At 47.6% G+C, this 22170-nt stretch overlaps 1 protein-coding gene across 2 annotated transcripts in view; it reads right to left on the bottom strand.

Moving 5' to 3' along the window:
* PRMT8 (protein arginine methyltransferase 8) overlaps window positions 1–22170 on the bottom strand; it is a 168148-nt gene that overhangs the window by 19581 nt on the left and 126397 nt on the right. For both annotated transcript variants that reach the window (XM_054663021.2, XM_024347641.3), the window contains 3 exons: window positions 20564–20627; window positions 5577–5719; window positions 4861–4948 (listed from right to left, as the gene is read on the bottom strand). In XM_054663021.2, coding sequence (XP_054518996.1) covers window positions 4861–4948; window positions 5577–5719; window positions 20564–20627 — 295 coding nt within the window. The remainder of the gene's footprint in view (window positions 1–4860; window positions 4949–5576; window positions 5720–20563; window positions 20628–22170) is intronic.

The following is a 22170-nucleotide window of genomic DNA, read 5'->3' as shown; positions in this document are numbered from 1 at the left end:
TTTAAAATGCAGACTCCAGGGCCCACGCCAGACCTACTGAATCAGAATCTCCAGATTTGAGAGCCAGGGAGCTGGAGTTTTACAAATCTATACAGACAATTCCAACCAGTTTGGAAACCTTTGGGGTACATGATCTTTACTGTCTTCAAGTCCCAAAATGGTGATCTTAACGTCTCATGGCCTTTGTGAGACCTTCTCTAAACGCTCCTGACCATACAACCTCTCCTGTACCCTCAACACTGATAGTACAGCATTTGGCACAGAATAGGCTCACAGATAATGTTTTCTGAATTGAGATTCATTCCCAAACATTTAATGCCTGCACTGTTTTGCAATGCCTGGTGTTTTAGTTACCTTTATATGGGTTAATTTGTGTCTTATCTCCTCAACTGGACTGCCCCACCTTCAATCATTCAGAGCACAGATCACCCAAGGGATTAGATTTTTTTTCTCCTTTCTGCTGGCCATTTATTTCCCAGTAGCCCTTTTTACCAGAAGTGGAGCAGAGATGGAGTAGGATACAAATAAATCACATTAATTATTTGTTGCAATTGTATGCTGTATGCCAAATAAGTGTATGTGGGGTAAGAGCCATTGGTCATCAAGAAATATCATGATTATCTAGAAATTAAAAAATAATATCAGAGAGGCCTGTGAAGCTTTTGTTAATAGATGAAAACAGACTCCTGAAAAGGACTATACTACGGCATAATGTATGTAATTAAAGCAACAACAAAGCCCAAATCTACTATTAATACAGACTAGATTGACTCACACACACCCTCATTCTAATAGCCTGGCAGAGGCAATGCTCTTTTCTGGACGTAGGTGTGATTCACCTGTCTCTACTGGTCCTTTTACTCGCAATGCCCAGCATTAATGAAAAATTATAAGACACATGAGAAAGGGAAAAATATGACTTATCATCATAAGAAAAAAGTCACAGAACCAAATTTAGAGATGCTCAGATGTTAGAATTATCCAACAAGACTTTAAAGTATCTATACTAAGTATGTTAAAGAAGCTAGTGGAAAAGGTGGACAGTGTGCATCAATGAATGGAGAATTTCATTAGCGAGATGGAAACTTTTTTAAAAAGCCAGTGGAAATGCTAGAAATCGAAATAACAATATAAGGAAAGAAGACTTTTTAAAATGAACTTATTAACAGAATGAATATATCAGGGAATAACCAATAAAGTTGAAAAAGCGGCAATAAAAATGATCCAAACTTAAACACAAAGAGAAAAAAGGGGTGAAAAAAATAGAGGATCCAAGCTCCATAGGACAATATCAAACATTATTTCATATAATGGGAGTTCCTGAAGAAGGGGAGAAAGATAATCAGGCAGAAAAAAATATTTGTAGAGATACTGGCTGAAATTTTTCTAAACTAACGAAACAATCCATCCACAGTTCCAAGAATTCCAGGTAACCCCAAGCAGGATAAATAAAAAGAAAAACACACCTAGACACATCAGAATCAAACTGCAGAAAATCAATAAAGACAGAAATCTCAAAAACAGTCTGAGGAGAGAAAATTAAGTACCAGGGGAGAAATGTGATTTCTGATTGGAGAGAGCTGTAGCTACATCCTCCCTCACCACCGCTCCCCCAACCATCTGAGTTTCTCTGATGAGGCTAATGGGACTGCCTCAGAATGAGGTCAGAGAAAAATAGAACAAGTGCCACCAGATGCTACTTACAGATTCTCCTCTGTGCAGAAGGGAATGTGTTTACACTAGATTGACACATTTTAGGCTCTCATGAACAAAGTGGAATCCTTGCATAAAATGGGCTGGAACCAGAGGAAACTCTGGATGTCATGAGTGGAAGTGAAGCCCACAGACAGCAGCTGAGCCATCCAAGAGGGCCGCCCTTCAACCATCAAGCTATAAGCACTGCCACCTCTGCATGAGGTCTTTCTTTCAGTCTTCTCATCAGCCAAGAAACTGGTGCCCGTCTCTCTCATTCTCAGCAGGGTGTAGATTCATGCACTGGGTACGATTCATGGGTTGTGCATGAAATTGAATAGAACATCCACCGAGTTTCCTTCCATTTTTGAAATTCTGTGTATTTCCTTTATAGTAGAAAATGTTTGTAAAATGATTGCTCCTCTCTAAGAGTTAAATACTACACTTTGCACATCCCTCTGCTGGTTCACTTTCCTTCCTTCCTTCCTTCCTTCGATAAAATTATGTATTGTGAGCCTAGTATATGCCAGACATTTATCTCTGTCTCTATGTGGTCTCTAGTCATTGGTGAGCAAATGGAGGGCAGGTTCTGCACCGCCCTCATTCTTGCACTCCCATGTTGCTGTGTGTGGTTGAGAAAGAAGAAGAAAGGAGGGGAGGGAAGGGAAGGAGAGGGAAGGAAATAAGAAAAGGAAAGGAGAGGAAAGGAAAGAAAGCTCTCCCTCTAACAATTTACTTTCTGAAAGGGGCTGAACATGTCTCACTCTTCTGCCTCATTTCAAAATTTTTCCTTCTTAGCTGGTTCTTGAGCCAATAGAAAATTGCTTACAATTGTTGCCTTAGCAACCAGCAACCTTTGTGCTTTACTTCTGATTTAGAACTCATAGTAACCAAAGTCTCCATTTATTTGAAATGAATTTCTAAGTGGGTTTGCTTCCTTTACAAAAAAATAGATTATTTTCAAAAATGTAAATAGAAAACGTATTTTAAATACATTTTAAGTGTCTGTTTCTTGGTGTTCTTTTGGGGTGGGGAGGAGGTTGGGGTATTTTTCAGAGACTCTAGAACAAGCACAAGATAACATGGTGCTAACTTTCAGATTTTTTTTTTCCTTTTCCAAAAGGTATGAACACTGCAATGAGAATCAAAGAAATCACATGATCTCCAGTCTGGGGCCAGTGCCTTAGGAACCCCTCCCTGCCCCAGGCTGGCTCATTGCAATGTGCATTCCTGCAAAGGCTCCTGACACAGGTATCTTTGTTGTCGAAACCATGAGAAAGTTTCTTAAAGAGGTGTGCCTCGGGTTGGAGCTCAATAAATATCTAAGTGAACTTGACAATGAAGAATGTACCTAGAAGTTTTCCTCCTGAAAACACTATTCAGTACAATTGCACAGCAAGAACTCCAAAATGCAGCTCCAGGGCAAAATACGTCCTATTTATACATGCACTTGATCAACACTCACTGTGGAGTTGTGTCTGCAATCTTCCACGAGAGTACATCTGTCCTAGATTCTGAGCCACCAGGGGCTTGGCAGTCAGGCTCACTTGCCAGAGCCAGGGGCAGAGAGGGGCTTAGCTACACAGTCAGAAACTACATCCCATCTAGTCCCATTATAGGACCAAGAACTGTCACGTCCTTTAATATACGTCATCTCACTTAATCCTCATGACAAGTCTGTGGGATTGAGAAAATTATCCCTTAACTGAGGCCCAAAGATATTAGATAATTTGCTCAAGGTTACCCAGTTAGGACATGGCAAAGCCAAGATTTAAACCCAGGGCTGGCAGTGTGCAAAGCATTTAACCTGGGCCCCCCTACCTCTCACTGTCCTCATTTGGTATTTTGCCTCCTTCCCCCAGGAGGTCAAATAGTGGAAATCACACCAGATTGGCTGGAGGCAGACAGCAACCAGAGATGGTTTCCAGGGCACAGAGCTTCAAACAGCTGTCCCACTTTTGTCTTCTTCTGAACCTGGCTCTGAACTTCACACTTTGAGTTTATATTTCCAGAAAGGCATGAACCCACACAAATACACACATCCATAGCAGAGTCCAGCCGAGTTTTCATCAGTGCCACTAACGACGATTAGATGGCAATTGTTTAAATCCACAGAGCCTCAATTTGTTGAACTGTGGATGGAGTCTTAGCCTCTTGGAGGCATTTATTCTTCTATTCAATCTGTGAACCCCTCCACAGTAATCTTGCCAAGTAGGAATGGACCACCCTGTTGGGGCAGGAACCGCAGATGTGCCCAGTCTGATGGATAGGTTGGAGCTTCTGCCTCTTGCTTTAATTTGGATTTTTGTGTGTTTGCCTGTTTGAGGGGTTCTTTGCTCCTTTGTTGTATTTGGTTCTGGTTGAGGAGACACAGCCATGTTCAACTTTACAAAAACATGTTTGGTATAATCTCATTAAGGATCAGGCCTGTGTCACAGAGAAGTGTCACCCTTTACGAGAAATAGGAAAACAGCCCTTTTCAGACCAGGTAAAACATTGGTGGGGAGGAGAAGTTTTTTGGCTTTATTGTTCTCAGAGAACCACACACGCCTGGCTGATAAGGCATTAAGAATACATGTTTAGATACGAGCCCCTGCCTTATGCACACATGCACACTCGCCTTTCGTTTGATTGTTCAAAGCAAAATCTCCACTCTTTCCCACCCCCTCTGCTATCTATTCCTCAAAAGAACCTCAAATAATATGTATTTGCATAAGAGAATCAATATTATTTTGATAAGTTTGAATGGAATGAAGGCAGGATTCAAAACAATTGGCCTGGCAAGAGACCTGCTACTTCGGACCCCTGCGGTGGACTTTTGGGCTAACTGAACCTTGACAGGTTTCAAGCCACTTGCCCTGCTGATCTCTGCAAAAACTCAGCTTCTGCTGCCTCGGTCCAATTTTTAATTCACATTGCATTCATTCTTTCACCCCAGGACATTTCTCTCATCCCAGCCATATGGCTTATTTTCTGTCTGTAGGCCTCACACCCTTGGGACTAGATAGAAACATTTAGAGAGCAGACTCCAGAAAGGGTCCCAGATAAGCTCCTCTTCAGGGACAGCAATGGTGTTCATGTCACTGCCTGCTCATCTCGGGCCCACTGGAGTGCCTCCCACCCCAATTGTGCAGTGGAAGCCCACCGGAGAAGCAAGAGGGGACTTACAGTGGATTTTGAAGTCCTTGTACTGTCTGTCTTCAATCGCTACCACGTACAAAGCTGCCCGGTCTGGAAACATAAGCCCTCCAGGTTTCTGTTGATGAATTGTGGGGAAATTGGTCTCGTAATCTATTCACCTGACAAAGACATCACATTTTGAACTGCACATAGAGTCACCAGACAAGCACCCCCTTGCCAACATCTCTCATGCAGTGGACTGTCACCTTGTCTGGGGTGAGGGCTAGGACAGCAGTGCTCAATTTTTATTTTGGAGCAAGGAAAATTTAAGGGACCTAGGGGGAGTCAATAGGACAAATGAGGTGAGGTGAAGGTAAATCCAGTGAGGAGCAGTGAGAGATGTTACGACTTTGGCCTGGAGAAGCCCAGATGAATAGCACACCTGGCTCTGGCAGCCATGCAAGTCCTAAGTGCTTGCTGACCGAAACGGACCTTTAACTCGACAAGAGAGAACGGATGTCTGTTATTGCAAAAGAGGCTGCGGTGAGACCCACGGAAGTCCACTCTGATGGTTACACATGCTGGACCCGGGGCAACCATTCTGTTCCCTGATACAGATCTGCTCTAGAGAGAGGGGCTTGGGGCAGTGACCTCCTGGCCTCAGTCTTCTCTGAAGTCTTCGTATGCCTCCTAGGCTGCAGGCCTTGGGTAGAGCAGCAGGACAGCCAGCCGGCCAACGCGGGGACAGCATGCAGGACACTTACCAGCCACTTGTCCCTGGCAAAGATCACCGTGTTGAGCATGGACTCATAGAACAGACAGTAGCCCATCCACTCGCTGATGATGATGTCCACCTTCTCCACAGGCAGCTCCACCTCTTCCACTTTACCCTTAAATATGGTGATGACTGGAAAATAAGAACCCCAGGGCCATACTTTGCAGGGACCCCACCCGGGAACCACAAGCACCTCACTTCAGGGCCAGATCTCCAGGTTTCAGCCCTATTCTGATTCTACTTTTAGGATATGATGTAGCTCACCCTTTACCGAACTAGTTTATACCAACATAATTGGAAACTACCTGCATGTTTTCCCTGTAAAATAAATTGAGCCATTCCTATGTGCCTGGCATAGTGCTAAGCCCGTTATGTGCCTGGTATCACGTCCTCCTTCCCACAGCCCTGTGAGGTAAGCACATTATAACTGACCCTTAACAACCTGGCTTTGAACTGCACAGGTCCACTCATACGCAGATTTTTTTTTTTATTTACACCAAGTGTGCCTGCCTCCCCTTCCACCTCTTCCACCTTGTCCACCTCTGCCACCCCTGAGACAGCAAGGCCAGCCCTTCCTCTCCCTCCTCCTCAGCCTATTCCATGTGAAGGCAATGAGGACAGAGACCTTCATGCTGATCCACTCCACTCAGTGAGTTGTAAATATATTTCCTCTTCCTTAGGATTTTCTTAACAATTTCCTTTTCTCTGGATTACTTTATGGTAAGAATATAGTATAAAATACATATATCAGATATGTGTTAATTTATTTTATTATTATTATTTTTTGAGACGGAGTTTCACTCTTGTTTCCCAGGCTGGAGCGCAACGGCGTGATCTCGACTCACCACAACCTCCGCCTCCCAGGTTCAAGCGATTCTCCTGCCTCAGCCTCCAAGTAGCTGGGATTACAGGCATGTGCCACCATGCCCGGCTAATTTTGTATTTTTAGTAGAGATGGGGTTTCACCATGTTGGCCAGAGTGGTCTCAAACTCCTGACCTCAGGTGATCTACCCGCCTCGGCCTCCCAAAGTGCTGGGATTACAGGCATGAGCCACCACAGCCAGCCAATATGTGTTGATTGACCAAGTTATCAGCAAGACCACTGGTCAACAGTAGGCTGATAGAGGCTTACTTTTGTGGGAGTCAAAAATTATGCTTGGATTTTCAACTGTGTGGGGGATTGGCACCCCTAACCCCTGTGGTAGTCGGGGTCAACTGTTATTTTTGTTTACAACTAAGGAAACTGAGGCTTGGAGAGGTTGAGTAGCAGCAGTGGAAACAGAGCCCAGATCTGATATGACATGACTCTAAAACTCTTCTCAAGGCCCCCACCCCTATGTTAGGTTACCATGACAATTCAAACCCAAAGAAAGCATAGATGCCTCCTCTATTGCTTTTGCATCTGTTCACAGCCAGGCTCAGTACCAAATGGGTGCCCTTCTAGTGTTTGTGAGGGAGGAAATTGATATTTTGATGAGAGCATGGTCTCTGCAGTCAGGGAAACCTAGGTTTAAGTGCCAGATCTTCTCACCATTAGCTGTACGACTTTAGACAAGTTACTTGACCTAACTAAACTCCAATTCCCAAGTGAACAACCAGGAAAAGCAATATCAATTTAGAGGGTGATTGTATTGATCAAATGAAATAACACATGTGGAGTGCCAGGCCCATAGCTAAAGCTCAACAGAAGGTGGACATTATCTGACATATTCCTGCTTGTTGATCCACAGATGGAGAGGGGAAGCGGATAGGGCCAGGGTCAAAGCCCCTGTCCCCAGTGGCTTCTTCTTATGAGTCACCTTCAAGAACTTCAGTTTCCTCTGTGGGAGGAGACACTTCTTAGTTGAGTTTTTGATCAACTGACATAGACATACACATAATTTTGGAGTCCCTTTTTGTATTTGTTGCTGTAAAGATCTGAGCAAGCTAGTTTAGATACCACTGTTAAATTGGCAGGCTGATGTATTGGTTGGTTTGTTCTTTCTGAACATTTCCTTTGAAAGGTTACATATATTCATGCTCTGAAACTCTCATTCTGCAATATCCTCTGAAAAAAACTCACACAATGCCTGAGCTTTGCTGGGAAAAACGAACAATGGCCTGTACTTAGGAGTAAAAATAAAAAGAACCACATCTGCCTAGAATCTGAGTTTCATGAAAATTAATTTGGACTGGAGGCTCCTGGATGGCAAAGAGCACACCGTTTGCTGGCTTTATTTAGTTTCTTCACAGTGAATAATGCAGGTGATGGAGTGTCCATTAGCAGCTTCTAATAACAGTTTACTCTCCACTATGTGGTATTTAATCAAGCTTTAATTAATCAAGCTTTAATTGGATACAGCCTGCTCTACAAGGAGTAAGACACTTTGTACACATGCATTGACCCTGATCACTCTACAGTGAGGTTCAGTCTTGGGTGGCCCTCCTGATTGGTTACTGCTCGAAAGCCCCTACCATTAAAAAGTATGAGCAGGAAGAGTTATTCTCCAAAAGTTTTGGTGGGAGTGGGAGGGGTAGGTGTTAAAGTTTCTCTGGGTCTCAGAGACCCCAGGGCAGGAACTCAACTGAGAGCAGGGCCCAGGGTGCACTAAGAAAATTCATAGAGTGGCAAAGTAAAGGATTTTTAAAAATGCAAACATTGTGCCTAATTTATTTCTTATTTTGAAAGAGAACTGACAAATATATGCATGACTCACCTGCCTAATCATTTGCATGCAAAGCCTGGCTTGCCTTAGTTTTGTAAACGTAAAATTTGTCTTTAATGGCCTCCCTTATTTTTTTTTCTTTGCACATTTCTTGAAGGTTCTTCCCTAATGTCTGCCTGTGTCTGTGTGGCTATGGGTCAGTTCCTCCTCCTGCATTTATATCATGACCTCTCTGTAGCCCTAGAAGATGTTTTCTCCTGCCTCCGGGGCTTCATGACCTCCACCCTAAGTGTTTAGTACAAGGCTCCACCCATGACAATTTTTGTGGACAGGACTCTATTAGGAGCTGCAGGAAACAGACAAGCAGTAATCCATTATCAAGTCTAACAAACAGGTATGTATCAAATATTCCTCAGGTGTCCCCCAAAGAGAGTTACTGCTGCTCATGTTCTCTGTGTTAGCCCTCTTATCAATTAGTTGCTGTAACCTCATCAATATGGATTACAAGAGATGATTGATAGATAGACAGATGACATAGAAGACAGATAGATGATAGCTAGATATAGGGGGTCACAGAATAGCAAAAATCACAATCTCTGCTTGCAAAAAGGCAGAAGGAATCAGTTAACCCTATAAAATCCTCAACAGTCTAGACTTCTGTTCTCTTAACATCACCCTTCTACATCTATTCAAGTGCAAACATTTCTCAGTGTGGACATGGCCCCACAGTTGGCTTGGTGAGGAGATGAGCCCTTTGTCAAAGGAAAAGGACCCATCTCCCTTCAATCCAGTGCTGGACTGGCTTTTAGACTCCATTTATCCCCTTTCTCCGGTGCTTTTGTGCTCAACCTGCACAACTTTATGCTGGAATCCTAAAAGGCAGCAACTTATGCTCTTGTTCCAGGTGACAGCTTATCTCAATCAAACATCTCCTCTCTTTTATTTTCCTCATTAGGAAAAAAAAAAAGAAGGGAGGTTGAATCTGAAATTCTTTGCAGTGCCAGAAAGCTGCGGTTCTTCAAATGTGTACTGAGCACTTGTTATGTGTAAGGCATTCTGCAAGATTCACTGGTGGAGACAGCTGGCATCAATAAAAAAAGATGGTGCCTCCAAGTTCCAGTTTGACTGTCATTTTCAACACTTCCTGTGTCCTTTTATTTTTATTTTTAAGAGGTCACATTCTTTCTGTGCAGCCAAATACAACTGTCCAGCTGAATCACCATGAATATTCTTCCTGCAGTCTGTAGTCACCACCAGCAACCACTTAAACTTCCAGATTCAATTTTCCAATCTACAAAATGCTACCTGTCATGGTGGGGCATATGCCAACTTACTAGGGGCTATTGGCCAACATAGGGCATTAGGCTGGCTCAAGGAAGTGTGTGGGCACACACAGCAGCAGTCTTCCCTTCTCCTCCATGCAAAGGATTTTCAAGGGGGTCTAAGCTATTGATATTAAGATTCTCAGCAGCCGTAGGCTGCAGAGCTCCATGCCCAATCTGGACCCCAAGTCACTAAAACTGCATCAACTCAAGGTTGCACTGAGGTCACTGTCCGGATCCATGTTTTTATTCCAGAAGGATGATGGAAAGTTTGTTCAACGAACTATGACAGGACTCTGGCTGGTAAATTATAGAATGATTAATCATAACTAAATGCACAGCAGAGAGCAATAGACTCTAAATTGGGAAAACTTCCCCTGTAGCTTCAAGTTTGTCAGTGAGACATCCAGATTTTTAAAAACGGTTTTGAGTGGAATTTTTTCTTTTTGGTTTGAGTGGTTCTTACAGAAATCTAGTCATTCTCATTAATGGTCATTTCTGTTTTTAAACAAATCAGGCCAGCTCAACCTCATTTGAGCCTCCAGTGCGTCCATCAGGGTCAGCTGATGCCCGTAGGATCTGAAGTTAGTGATCATTTTTAGGGTCCTCACTCTTTCAGAGAGCAGATCCTGTGCCACACAAGAGGAGGCATGAGGGTCATAGGCATGGGAACATATTATGAGCCTATGAAGCCCCCTGACCCCCCTGCCAACCCCACTGCAGCAAAGCCCTTCGCTCACCCTCCCCACTCCCTTGGTCCTTGCTCATACACCTATTTTGGTGACACCCATGCTGGCTGCCTTGCACCTGCGGAGGGCCCGGCTCACCTCCAGCGTATGCATTCCTTCTCTTCGTTGTCTATTTTAGCTTCCTATTTCCAGGATATAGCGGAGCATTTGACTCCTCACAAACATTCAGAATCATTACTCAATGAATGGATGGATGAATGAGCAATGTTGAAGAAAAAAAGGGGGGGGCATTGGGTTAAGAGACAAAAGATATTCAAACTAGTCCTAATTGTGACAGTAAAAAATTACTAGCATTTGAATAGCAGCTTGCAGAGTGATTTTCCGTATGTTACTTCAGTAATCCTCCTAGGAACTTGTGTGCTTGGTTTTATTATTATTTTTGCCTAAGGAGTGAACTGGAGTTTAGAGAAGTCAAGTTGTGGGGGCTGAACCTAGGCCTGTTGTGCATGTTTGTGCCTCTCCGTGGTTCCTTTCCTCACCCGGCAAATGGGTGTATATCTGACCTCCCTACCACCTGGGATTCTTGTGGACATGGAGCAACTGCTTGGGATGTTGAGAGAAAAGAAATCAGAGAAGGCAAAGGACTAACCTACCCTTCTCCTGCGGCTGGTCAGGAGTGATGGGAAAAAGGATGTCGATATCTCTACCCTCCATGAATGGTGGGACTGGGACTATGTCCTGCAGCAAACTGACCCTATCGCTGCAGTGGCATAAGGGAGCCCCGGGTGTCATGAAGCCTCAGGGTGGTCGCTTCCGCAATATAGTACCCCTCTCCCTGCCCAAATCCCCCACTCACCCGAGAACATAGGACTCGAGGGTCTGCTTTGTCCTCACTGTGTAATCTGCCTGGCTTCATGTTCTAGCCCGCTCTGGCTCTCTTGAGGGCTCAGGGCCCAATGTGCTTGGCTGGAGCTCTAAAGCCCTGCTAGCTTTGCCAGAGCCATTCCCTGGCCAGAGACCCTGCCTGGTTTCTCTCCTCCCTTAGGCAGTGGCTGGAGTACTCAGTGAATCAGAACAATACCAGGACTCTTCCCACCCCAGATCATCGCCCACCACTTAGAACCCCACCTGTGGTCCAGCCTGGCAGACACCCAGCACCATGGCCACAAGCAGATGCTCATGTGGGCTTGGCCAAAGGGGGTGAGGGGTTATCAAGAAGGCACTGGTACTGGGTAGAGTGGTTGAAATCAATGGGAATGTAAAGGGCAACCAAAGCTTCCCCAGGGCTCAGGTATTCAAAAAACCATTCCAAGTTTCTCTATCTGGAATGGTTTCACTCTCTCCCTGCAGCAGAAGCTTCCATGGGACAGAAAGTATCTCCCACCTGAGGGAATGTATACAGGCAGGTAAAACGCTCTTCCCACTGCTCTCAGCATGGCCCCATCTTCACCTTTAGGTCTCCAGAAGGGAAAACAAAACAGCTCCGGTTTGTAGCATCTGCCAATGTCCGTGGTGTAAATACTTCCACCATAGCCGATTTCAAGCTAATGACACAGATGATGTCATTCAAGGCAGAGTTGAGAAGAGATGAGCGCACGCAATTGGCTCTTGGCAGGCAGTGTGTGACAGCCAGCATGCCCCTGCAACCACCCAATTGGAAAAAGCACATCCCCATTTTCTCAATTATTCCATGCTGTTTTTTTCTAAGCACGTTCACAGTTTGTGATGATGTTGTGATTTTGTTTGTTCACTTGCCTTCATGTCTGTCTTCCCCCGAGACTGTAAGCTTTATGAGAGCAAAGATGTTGTCTGTGCTAGTCACACCATGAACTCCCCTACGCCCGACACAGGACCTAGTACGTGGCTCAATAATACTCGAAAGGATGAATACATGAAACTCACTTTGAAGATTATTAATGGGTTGTTTCTCGAGCTGTTAGGGAAGGAAGTAGCAGTTGCCAGCAGTCACTAGTACAGGCTCATTAAAAATAATTACATATGATTGGTCTCATTTCTTTTTTTGATATGGTTATTAGTCAAGTTAATAAACGGAATAATCATAACAACCGCTAATGTTTATTGGTTGCTTAGTGCCCACCGGATGCTGTTGTGTTTTATACAGTGGTGTGCTGGAGATACTTAACAACCGGCTCTCCAGGAGATAGAAGCCCTGGTTTGTCGCCTTTGCTGAATTCTGTGGTATAGATACTTCCACCATGGCCAATGACGGCATCCATTCTGCAAATTTACTGAAACTTTGACAGTCAGCTCTCAGGATCCTGTAAGGTGCTGACTCCAGAGTGCCACAGTTATACAAACAGCAACTATGCGATCCCCACAATGGCCCTGGAATGTATGAACCACTAATTCCCGTCTCATAGATGAGGAAACTAAGGCACATAAACTAAGTCATCCAAGAGCACAGCCTAATTCTGGCAGAGCTGGGTGTGAGCCAGAAAGTCTGATTCCAGAGCCCATGCTTGCAGTATATCATGTGGGACTTCAACAAGGACGTTTACAAGGCCCCACCGCCATGGCATCCTAAGGGAGAAGATGACAAAGTACTGCGTGGATTCATGACTTGGCTGCATGACCCTATTCCAAGGAGCTGGTTAAGAGCCTAATGTAGAGCAGCCTGTAGGAGCTTCCACCCTCACCGTAGGACACCCATCACAAACCGGGAGCAGTGACCCCAGGAGAGTGATCATCTGCAGGGCATCTTAGTCATTTGTGATAGAAGACCAACTCTAACAACATGGTGTTGAATATGAATAAAAACATGTGACTCTTGGTTTGGATTGATTCAAAACATCCACCAACCAGATATAGGTTAGGAGGTATCGCTTGGCAGCAGTATGTGAATAGACAACAGATTGTATTTGGTCTCCAGCTAGGAACAGTGTGACATGGTGTTTTCCACAACCGCTGGCAGGCAGAAACTGGAGGTGCATTGCCACAAGTGCAGCATCTGGGCCCCTCCCATTGACTGGCTGTGTTTATTTCTTAGCATGACCCTCTGTTGGTGAAAGAGATGCTAAAACATGGCCAGAGGAGAATGTTCCAACCACTGCCCTCCTAAGCAAAAGAGGAAGGAACTGGGGATGTGTAGCACTTGTGGAATCCCCACCAGGAGAATCATCCCAGGACTGGGTGGTTGCAAAGCACAGAGGATTACTGTCAGAGCACTTATATAAGGCTGGGAGTGTGTGGCCAAGAATCATCAAAGTGCAGACCCTTACACCTGAAATGACCTGTAGCTGACATTTGAGCACCTACTGTATGTGAGGCCCTATATCAGGCACTTGACCTCCACAGTCTCTGAGCCCCTAATAACCTTACGAGCTGTGCACTGGCCTATCTCCTCTAAAGGGGGCAAATAGAGGCTCAGAAGGGGGAAGAGATTTGACAAAGTCCTCCCTACCATTAAGTTGCAGAGGCCTAGCTGTCCCTTGCCACTACCTCATGTCATGCTACCTTAAAGTTTCTTGTAGCTATGACATTTATGCTTTAGGTCATGCAAAAGTAGGAGAAGGACAAGGAGGGGCATGCTTTTTTCCTTGAGTTTTCTGGGAAGTAAACGGGTTATACATTTTTTGTTTCTAGAGTTAAACCAATGCAATCAACCTCTGAGCTCCTATGTCAACCTTCACAAATGAATCTACCTTTTTAAGCATCTCGGCAGCCCACTGGTTTCCTCATCAGATGGGGAGGAAATAATAGTTGTTAGTGCTTAAGTCAAAGAGGAGTCACTGAAGCGCGCGTGTGGGCCACACATGTGGAAGAAGCCATGTGAAGGCTGCGTGCCTGCTGCAGGTGGCTTCCTGTGGGTGTGTGTCTACATGTGAATAACTCCATCACGGGAGCTGTACGGAGGTGGAGAGGGAGAGAGGCTGATTGCTTCTGGGAAGCAGGTATTCTATGCCTCTATGCCCCGTGTTGTTATTTATGTCTCTACACCTACGCTCCTGAGACCCACATGGCTGGCTGTTGCAGCATTTCAAAAGCATTTCCATGGAAGCATCCGTGCAGCCAAGCTGTCCTCCTCTGAGTACATACACCAAGGCTAAGTGAGTGAGCAGGTGCAGCAGCCAGGGCCCTGCGTGGCCTCGCTGGCTCTACCCACCTGTTGCAAACCCTGGGAGGAAAAAGTAAAGACCACTCAGCTTTATGGAGGTCCCTGGACCTGGAGTTCCCTCCTCCCTGGAACAGGTGTGTGAAGGGAGGAATGGGCACGAGGGCAGCTATTCCCTTGGGGACAAAGGTTGGCACTCTTCAAGCCTTTGCCTCGGTAGCATAGAATCAAGTCTGAGCCATCAAAACCCAGAGCACAAACGATTCCATGCTAAAGCCATGAGGTGGGGCTGAGCAAACCCAGGAAATGGTAGGGGTGCAGATGCCACAACGGGTCAGCATGGACCACAGCAGCCCGGCTCAAGCAGAGGAGGGTGCCCATGTGGGACGCTGCCCAGCAAGGGTGTCAGATCCCAGCATGGGGTGACAGACATCTGCCTGGGGCAGGAGGTGGTGACAATGGGAGATTGGTTACATTCAGGGGTATGTAAACATATTATAAGTGAGTAGTAAGTAAACATATTACCAATAATGAGAGTCTGGTTTTTCTGGTAGAGAAAGGCGGTAGAAATATGGAAAGGGAGGAAATGAGAGGAAACTCCATGGTATTGGTTAACACTGAAGTATCATGTGAGCTCCTACTTGACAATACATATAAATAGATACAGTAATAAAGTTTGTGTAAATGTGTCCACTCACGCAGAGACACACAATCCCCAGCTCTCTCCAGTGAAACAGCCTGGGAGCATCAACATTCTAAAATCAATGAGCATCTAGCCCCGACCTTAGTTTCTAAATGCTGTGGTCCACTAATTGGAATCAGGGAGAAATGACTGATTCCAGAACAGAGGCATGGAGGCACAAGACAAGCCTGGAATGTCTTGTGCTGGAAAGTAAGAAGGCTTGGGAAAAGGGAAAACGGCATTTCAAAGGGACACAGAAGCCAGCTGGAACGGCATCAGTGACCAAATCAGGGACAATTTGAGTATCGAAGCAAGTAGTGATAACAGCTGTAACCTATTACATAAAATAGGAATCTACAGTGAAATGAATGGACAGATCGGTAGATGGATGAACGCTGGCTGTCTGACTGGCTGGCTGGCTGGCTGGATGGATGGATGGATGGATGGACAGATAGACAGCTAGATTAGATAGATTAGATAGACAGGATAGATAGATAGATAGATAGATAGATAGATAGATAGATAGAGATGGATTAGATAGATAGGCAGATAGATAGATAGACAGATAAATGTTAGTTTGATGAATAATGAAATATTTACATGCTCTCAAAGTACCTCCCCCAGAAAATCTTACTAATTACAAAGGGAAAAGAGCAGCTTTCCCACGGCGAAGCCTGGCAGCAGACACTGCCTTCCCCAAGTGGCCTAAGTGATGCTGTCAGTAATGAGACAAGCCGAAATTGTATGCAATGAGAACACAGCATCCTGTCTGTGAGATTTCTACCCAAGATGCAGAACCTGAATCCAGTCACGAGGAACCATCGCACAATCCCAAACTGGGCGACATCCTACAAAACACTGGCCTGTGCTCTTCCAATGTGTCAAGACCATGAAAGTCAAGGAAAGTCTGAGCAGGCCAGCTTGAAGGGAACCAGTCATGACAACTAAATGCAACGTGTCATTCTGAACGAAATCCTTTTGCTACAAATGATGTTACTCAGACAATTGACAAAACATGAAAAGGATCTGGGCATTAGGTAATGATGACGTGTTAATTTCCTGACTTTGATGGTTGCATGTGGCTTGTAGAAAATGTCCTCGTTGGTTTGAAATGCACACTAATGTATTCAGGGATGACGGAGCATTGCATCAACCACTTACTGTCAAAGGTTTCCATAAAAACCCGGCTGTGTGCGTGCCTTTTCTGTACATTGAGTATTTCAAAGGTTAAAATAAAGAAGGGAAAGGGGAGGAGAAGGAAGGGGAGGAAGGGGAGAGCCCTATGGTGTGAGGCAGAGCAGGATGATGAGGGGGCTGTGTGGTTCCTTTCCTGGCAAGCAGGACGGAGATGCCTCAGGGGAAGTTAGCCACCTCCCCTGCCGGCCCACCCCACACTCTGCTATGAATGGCTGCAGGGCAGTAGCCCCTGCAAGCCTAGGGAGGAGGGAGACCAAGGAGGCTGTGTTTCCAGAGCCCCAGACATTTACTGGGGGTGGGCTGGCACTGAGAGGGAGACGAAGAGTCAGGGGCTGGGTCAGAGGTCAGGAATTACGGCACAGGTGAAACCTGTGCAGAGGGAGGGGAATGGTCTAGGTGCTGTTTGGAAGCCTCTCAGGGCTCAGGGATGAGACTCAGGACCACTGAAAGGACATCTGATCCTGCTGTGCCCGCACACTGCCTCCCCTCCCAACAGGCTTTCAGGCTCAGCAGCACTCCTGGTGCTTCTGCATCCACACAAACACACCTTAGCAAAGGGCTCAGTCACCCACTTCTCCTAGCCTCAGTTTCCACACCTGTTAGTGGGGAAAACCATCTGCCCTGTTTCACAGGTTGGGGAGAAGGAGGCCAGGCTCTGTCACCCTCCCAGAGAAAGAATCGACCAGTTTTCTTTATCCGTCTTTAGTAAGCAGATAGGGAGCCTGGGTCAAGCACTTCTCTGAGGAGGGCACAGAAGAGACCCAGCTCGCTGGGTGAGCCAAGAGAGGCTGGACACCAAGCCAGAGGCCGGGGGGGTCTGAGCAGCATCCCCCACTTGGGCCTCAGGATCGCAGCTCCACTTGTGGCCACTAGAGATGCTGCCCACCCCTTGCCCCAGCCTTTGTCACAACCACCACCACCCTTCTCCGCTTCCTTCCTGGCCCAGCTTAGATCCCACGGCCCATCACTGTCATCAACTTCCAGCTCTCCCTCCCTCTGCTGCATGCTCCCAGCAAAGCTCTGATCCCGGCAACCTTCCACTCCAATCGCACTCGAGCTCCTGAGAGTGGTAAGAGAAAGATCACACAACAGCGAGGATAGGACTCACTGAGCCTCTATGGTCACACATCTCTACAGGCATCAGACACATTGCAGCAATCCTCACTCCCCCAGCCTATCTGCTGCCCTCCCTCCTTCCCTCTCATTCCAGGACTCACCTCCCTTCACCTTCTCTCTTTTTGGCATGCAACTGTCTCATTCTTCACTAAGCAAATGAAAGCAGCAAAACAAGGGCTTCCCACCACTGGCACCTCCATCTGGACCCACACTCCCCACTTTCCCCCACTTCTATGGCTGAACTGTCCCTGCCCCAAGGCAAAGACCGCCTCTCCACCTGTGCAAGGCAAAGACCACCCCTCCACTGGGCAGGGCAAAAGCCACCCCTGACACACACACCTTACCTTCTCAAGGTCTTTGCTGCTGAATTTACTTTTTCCTGCATCTGCAATTTTTCTCTGTCCCTCTACTACACCAGTGAATCACATACACATTTTCATATCTCTTATTTTTTTAAAAACAAAACTTCTTCCCTTAATGCCACCTTCCTTTACAGCTACTGTTCCATTTTTCTATTCCCATCATTTCTGGTCCTTGCCTCACAGTCTTTCCTGAACCTACTGTAACTGGATTTCTCTCCCAGCCCCACATTGAGCCTGTGCTTGTTAAGAGCGCTGGTAACCTCCATGTGGCCAAAGTCAATGGTGGTCACTTCTCTGTTCTTACCGGACCTGATCCCTCCGCATTCCCTACAGTTGAGCAAGCCCCCCTCCCTGGGCTTCATGGTCCTTCTCTCTCCTGAATGCCCTTCAACCGACTGCATCTTCTCTACCTCTTTGCTGCCCTTCTCCCCTGCTTGACCTCCGAATGTTGCAGTGTAGTGCCCTAGAGCCCCATCTTTGGCCCATTTCTTTCTTCTAGCTACACACCATCCCTAAGTGACCTCATCCTCTGGCTTTAAATACCACCTATAGGTTGATGACTCCCAAGTGGAAGTCTCCTGGTCTGGCTCTTCCTGAAATTCTAGACGCACGTATCCAAGTCTGACTCAACGCATCTACCTGGATGTCTGATGGGCATCTCAAACCTAACACATGCAAAAAGGAGCTCTTGATTTCCTTCTCACTCCTGCCACCCCCATGAGTACTTCACTTCCAGCCAACCACCGTCCACCCAGTTGCCCAAGTCAAAAAGAATCCTTGCTTCTCTCTTTTTTCTCATCCCCACACTCAATGCATCCTCAGGTCCTGTGCCTCCATCTCCAAGCATGTCCCACAGGGATTACTTCTCTCCATCTCCACTGCTGCCCCAGTTACTGCTGCAGCCCCTCTCACTGGAGCACTGCAATAGCTGCTCCCGTGTGTCTGCTCACACTCTACTTGCTTGCGACTTATTCCAACCCATCCTCCATAGAGAAGCCACCTCCCTTGCTTGAAATCCTCCAACAGACTGCAGCACCTGGAGAATAAAATCTAACCTTGTTTTCCTGGTTACAAATCCTATGTGATCTGGTCCCCTCCTCCCTCTCTGATCCCTGTGCTTTCCATGCCCTGGCCACACGGCATGATCTTCTTTGTGTTTCTGGGCATGCCAAGCTCAGTCCATCCCAGAGGCCTTTGTACTGGCTGTAACTTCTGTCTGAGATGCTCTTCCCCTCACCTTTGTCAGCCTGGCTCCTTCCTGTCATTCAAATTTGAGCTTCACTGTGACCTGCTCAGAGAGCAGCTAACCTAACGCAGCCATGGGGTCTCTCTCCATCCTGTCAGCTGACTTTGTGATCTGCAAAGCACTTATCACCACCTGATATTTTTCTTTGAGTGTCTGCTTCTTTATTTATTTTCTGTAACCCCTGCCCCTAAATGGAATGTGGAATCCATGAAGTCAGGGACTTTACCTGTCTTGTTCCCTGCTCTGTCCCAGAGCCTGGCTCACGGTGGTTTGCAGAGAAGTTTGTTGAGTCAGTAATGCTCCTGCCCTTGCAAAGAGTCTGCAGCAAGTAGGTCAAGCACCAGAGAGGACAGGTGGCAGGGCTGAAGCCACATGGACACAGGTTTGTAGTGTTGTGTGCAGGCAGGTACCACCTGGGCCTGGGGACTCAGGTCAGACCCAGAGGGGTGACAGGGCAGCAGGCACCCTCTAGGAGGGCAGAGGAATTCTGGCAGGTCAGCAGGGAGCATGGCAAGGGCTGCATCCATAGAGCAAAGGGTCGCACAGCACAGACAGGGGAGGCTGAGCTGACTCCTTGGTGCCTCGGACTTGACAAAGCCCACCTGCCAGACCTCCCTGCCCAGGCTCCCTCAGGAGGGACACTGAAATCAGATTCCTTCTCAACCTGGCCTCTTTTTCCCCCTGCCCCAGACCCCTCAAGGGAACGTCCTTCCCTCCCAGCTCCAGCCTTCCCACCTTTTGGAACTCTGCAGTGAGCTCTGCCTTTTGGAGCTGACCCTTTGCAGCCCTCTGCTGCAGGCGGCCTCTGTCTCACTGTGGCTCACCTCCCTCTCTGTATTGCAACTTCCTGTCTACCAGTTCCTCTCTCGGCCTCACTGCAGCCCCGGCGCAGTAGGACAGGATGCCTACAGGGGGCTAGTGCCCTGTCTGCCTTTCTGATGTTCTCCCCAGCACTGAGCACAGGGCTCGGGACTGCATCTAATCCTGCTGTCAGATGCAAGCTCCAAGGACGTCTCCTGATCAGGGACCCTTGTGGGTCTGTTTCCAAGATGGGCTCCAGAGAGGAGGGACTGGGAAATGTCGCTGTCCATGGGAAAGGTGGGAGGGGAGGAAGGGAAGGGACGCCCCTCTCTATAGTCAGACTCCAGCTGAAGAAGGGCCCACTCCCAAAAGCAGCCTCATTCCCAAAACAGCCCAGCAGTAACAGGGCTTGTGGGCAGTGGAGGACCACAGCGTGGGGTCTGCCATGATGCCCCTGGGCAGGTGGCAGGGAAAGATTGGGTTGGGGCTCATGGAGAGGGAGGGAAGAGGAGGAAGAGGAGGAGGAGGAGGAATGTGGCCATTTTGCAGAACGCAATAGGTTGCCCACAGCTGGGGACAAGCAAAGAGTATGGCAACTCAGGATTTAGCCACAAGCAGGGCTTGCCAAAAGCGGAGAGGAGTTGGCTGTGATCCTTAGCTGGCCTGGTGAGGGTGGGAACATCAGCACCCATGGCCGCAGTCTTGCTGGCGGGGGCCTCAGCTGGGTGCACCACCTCCCCAAGTCCAAGTGCTCTGCGCTCCTCCCGCTATGCCATCCCAACAAGAAAGTGTGAGCTTCCCGTCCCCTCCATCCAGGAGAAAACACTCAGAGGTATGTCTTACTGTTGTCCAAGTGGTTGGCCTTAATGATCTTCTCTGAGTAGTCAGAAATACTGGAGCATTCGATCTGGAAAGGGCATAGGACAAAGGAGCAAGGCGTCAAAAAAAATCACAGCAAGACCCACACTGATTCAATGGATAGAGACGCTGAGGCCCAGACAGGGGTGGTGACTTGCCCACGGCTGCATCACAACTCTGTGGCAGATTGAAAACTGAAACCCAGCCCTCCCACCTCAAGGCCAGCGGCCTTCCATGAAATTGGGCTGCCTTTGCGAAAAGACTCATGTCCAGTCACCACCCGTGATGGAGGGATTGATCTCTGTGCTGGAGACTCAAAAGGGGCTGGCAGACCTCGTGCTCCTGGCCAGCAGAGAATGGCAGGAGGCAGCACGTCCTCCCCACAGCGGGGGACGCGGGAAGGCAGATCCAAGCCAGAGTTGCGAGCCTCCCTCGACATGATCCTCCCCACCGCAGCCCAGCCCTTCCAGGGTAAACGAGCCGCGTGCCAGGATGGGACCATCTGGAAAAAGCCAGGTCAAGACCTCAGGGCTGGTTTAAGATCTTTCTCTTCCCCTCCCACCCCCCACGTTAGCTCTCGCCGCTTCATCTTTGAAAGAAAGTATTCCTTTTAATTCAGACGTCTTTCCAGGCTCTCCAGACCTCCTAAGCAAAGGGCCAAGGTATTTGAGAGATGAGTGGACCTTCCCTGAGAGCAGGCCCTCATGGGAATGGTTGGAAGCCAAGCTCCAGCCCAGGGTTAGCGTCTCAGGCACACTGCCAGGGGTTCTGGACATGGAGGGGCAGCTGCCAAGAGCTCCGGAGCCGGCCCTCTTACAGAGGCTGGCCTGTGCTAAGGCCCTGGGCTCTACTCACCTCCACACTTGGGGGCCCCTCAGACTACCCCCAGGCCTCGGGCAGGGACCATTCCCTTGAGAAGTACTCGCAAAGGGGCACTGAGGGAGTTTCTGACGCCTCTGGCCACGCCTTGAGGAAGGGTGAGGGCACCTACGGGGTCAGAAGGGGTCACTTGGTTAGAGCTGCATCCAAGGAGGCCGACTCCAGCCAGGGTGCAGGTCCCAGAAGAACCAGCCCTTTCCTGGGCTGCCAGGTCCCTGGCCTTCAGGCTGCACTGTCTGTGGGGTGTGATTCCCTCCTCTTCTTCTCCCCCTCTGGCCATGTCATCATCTGATCTGCAAGAGGCGACCGTGTTGAGTGATGAGGAGCATGCGACCTGGAGCCAGCAGCCTGGATTTATGCCTGGCCACTGCCCTTCCTAACTGCGCCTCAGTGTCCTCCCGAGAGAAGTCGAAGCCCCCGATGCATGTGAGTGTGTGAGGGTAAACTCAGCCGAAGCTTGCTCAACACTCAGAGTGCGGGGTGGTGTCCTTCCCTCCTCGTTTTCCTTTCTTCCATCTTCTCCTCTTCCATTTCTTCCCTCTTCTCTCTTTACCACCTGTCTTCACTTTTCTGATTCTTTTTTTTTTTTGAGACAAAGTCTCACTTTGTCGCCCAGGCTGGAGTGCAATGGCGCAATCTGGACTCACTGCAACCTCCGCCTTCCGGGTTCAAGCGATTCTCCAGCCTCAGTCTCCCAAGTAGCTGGAATTACA

This window comes from Pan troglodytes, chromosome 10, assembly GCF_028858775.2.
Source record: "Pan troglodytes isolate AG18354 chromosome 10, NHGRI_mPanTro3-v2.0_pri, whole genome shotgun sequence".
Classification (NCBI taxonomy): domain Eukaryota; kingdom Metazoa; phylum Chordata; class Mammalia; order Primates; family Hominidae; genus Pan; species Pan troglodytes.
The sequence above is the reverse complement of the archived record's forward strand: the minus strand, read 5'-3'. Positions and strand labels throughout refer to the sequence as shown.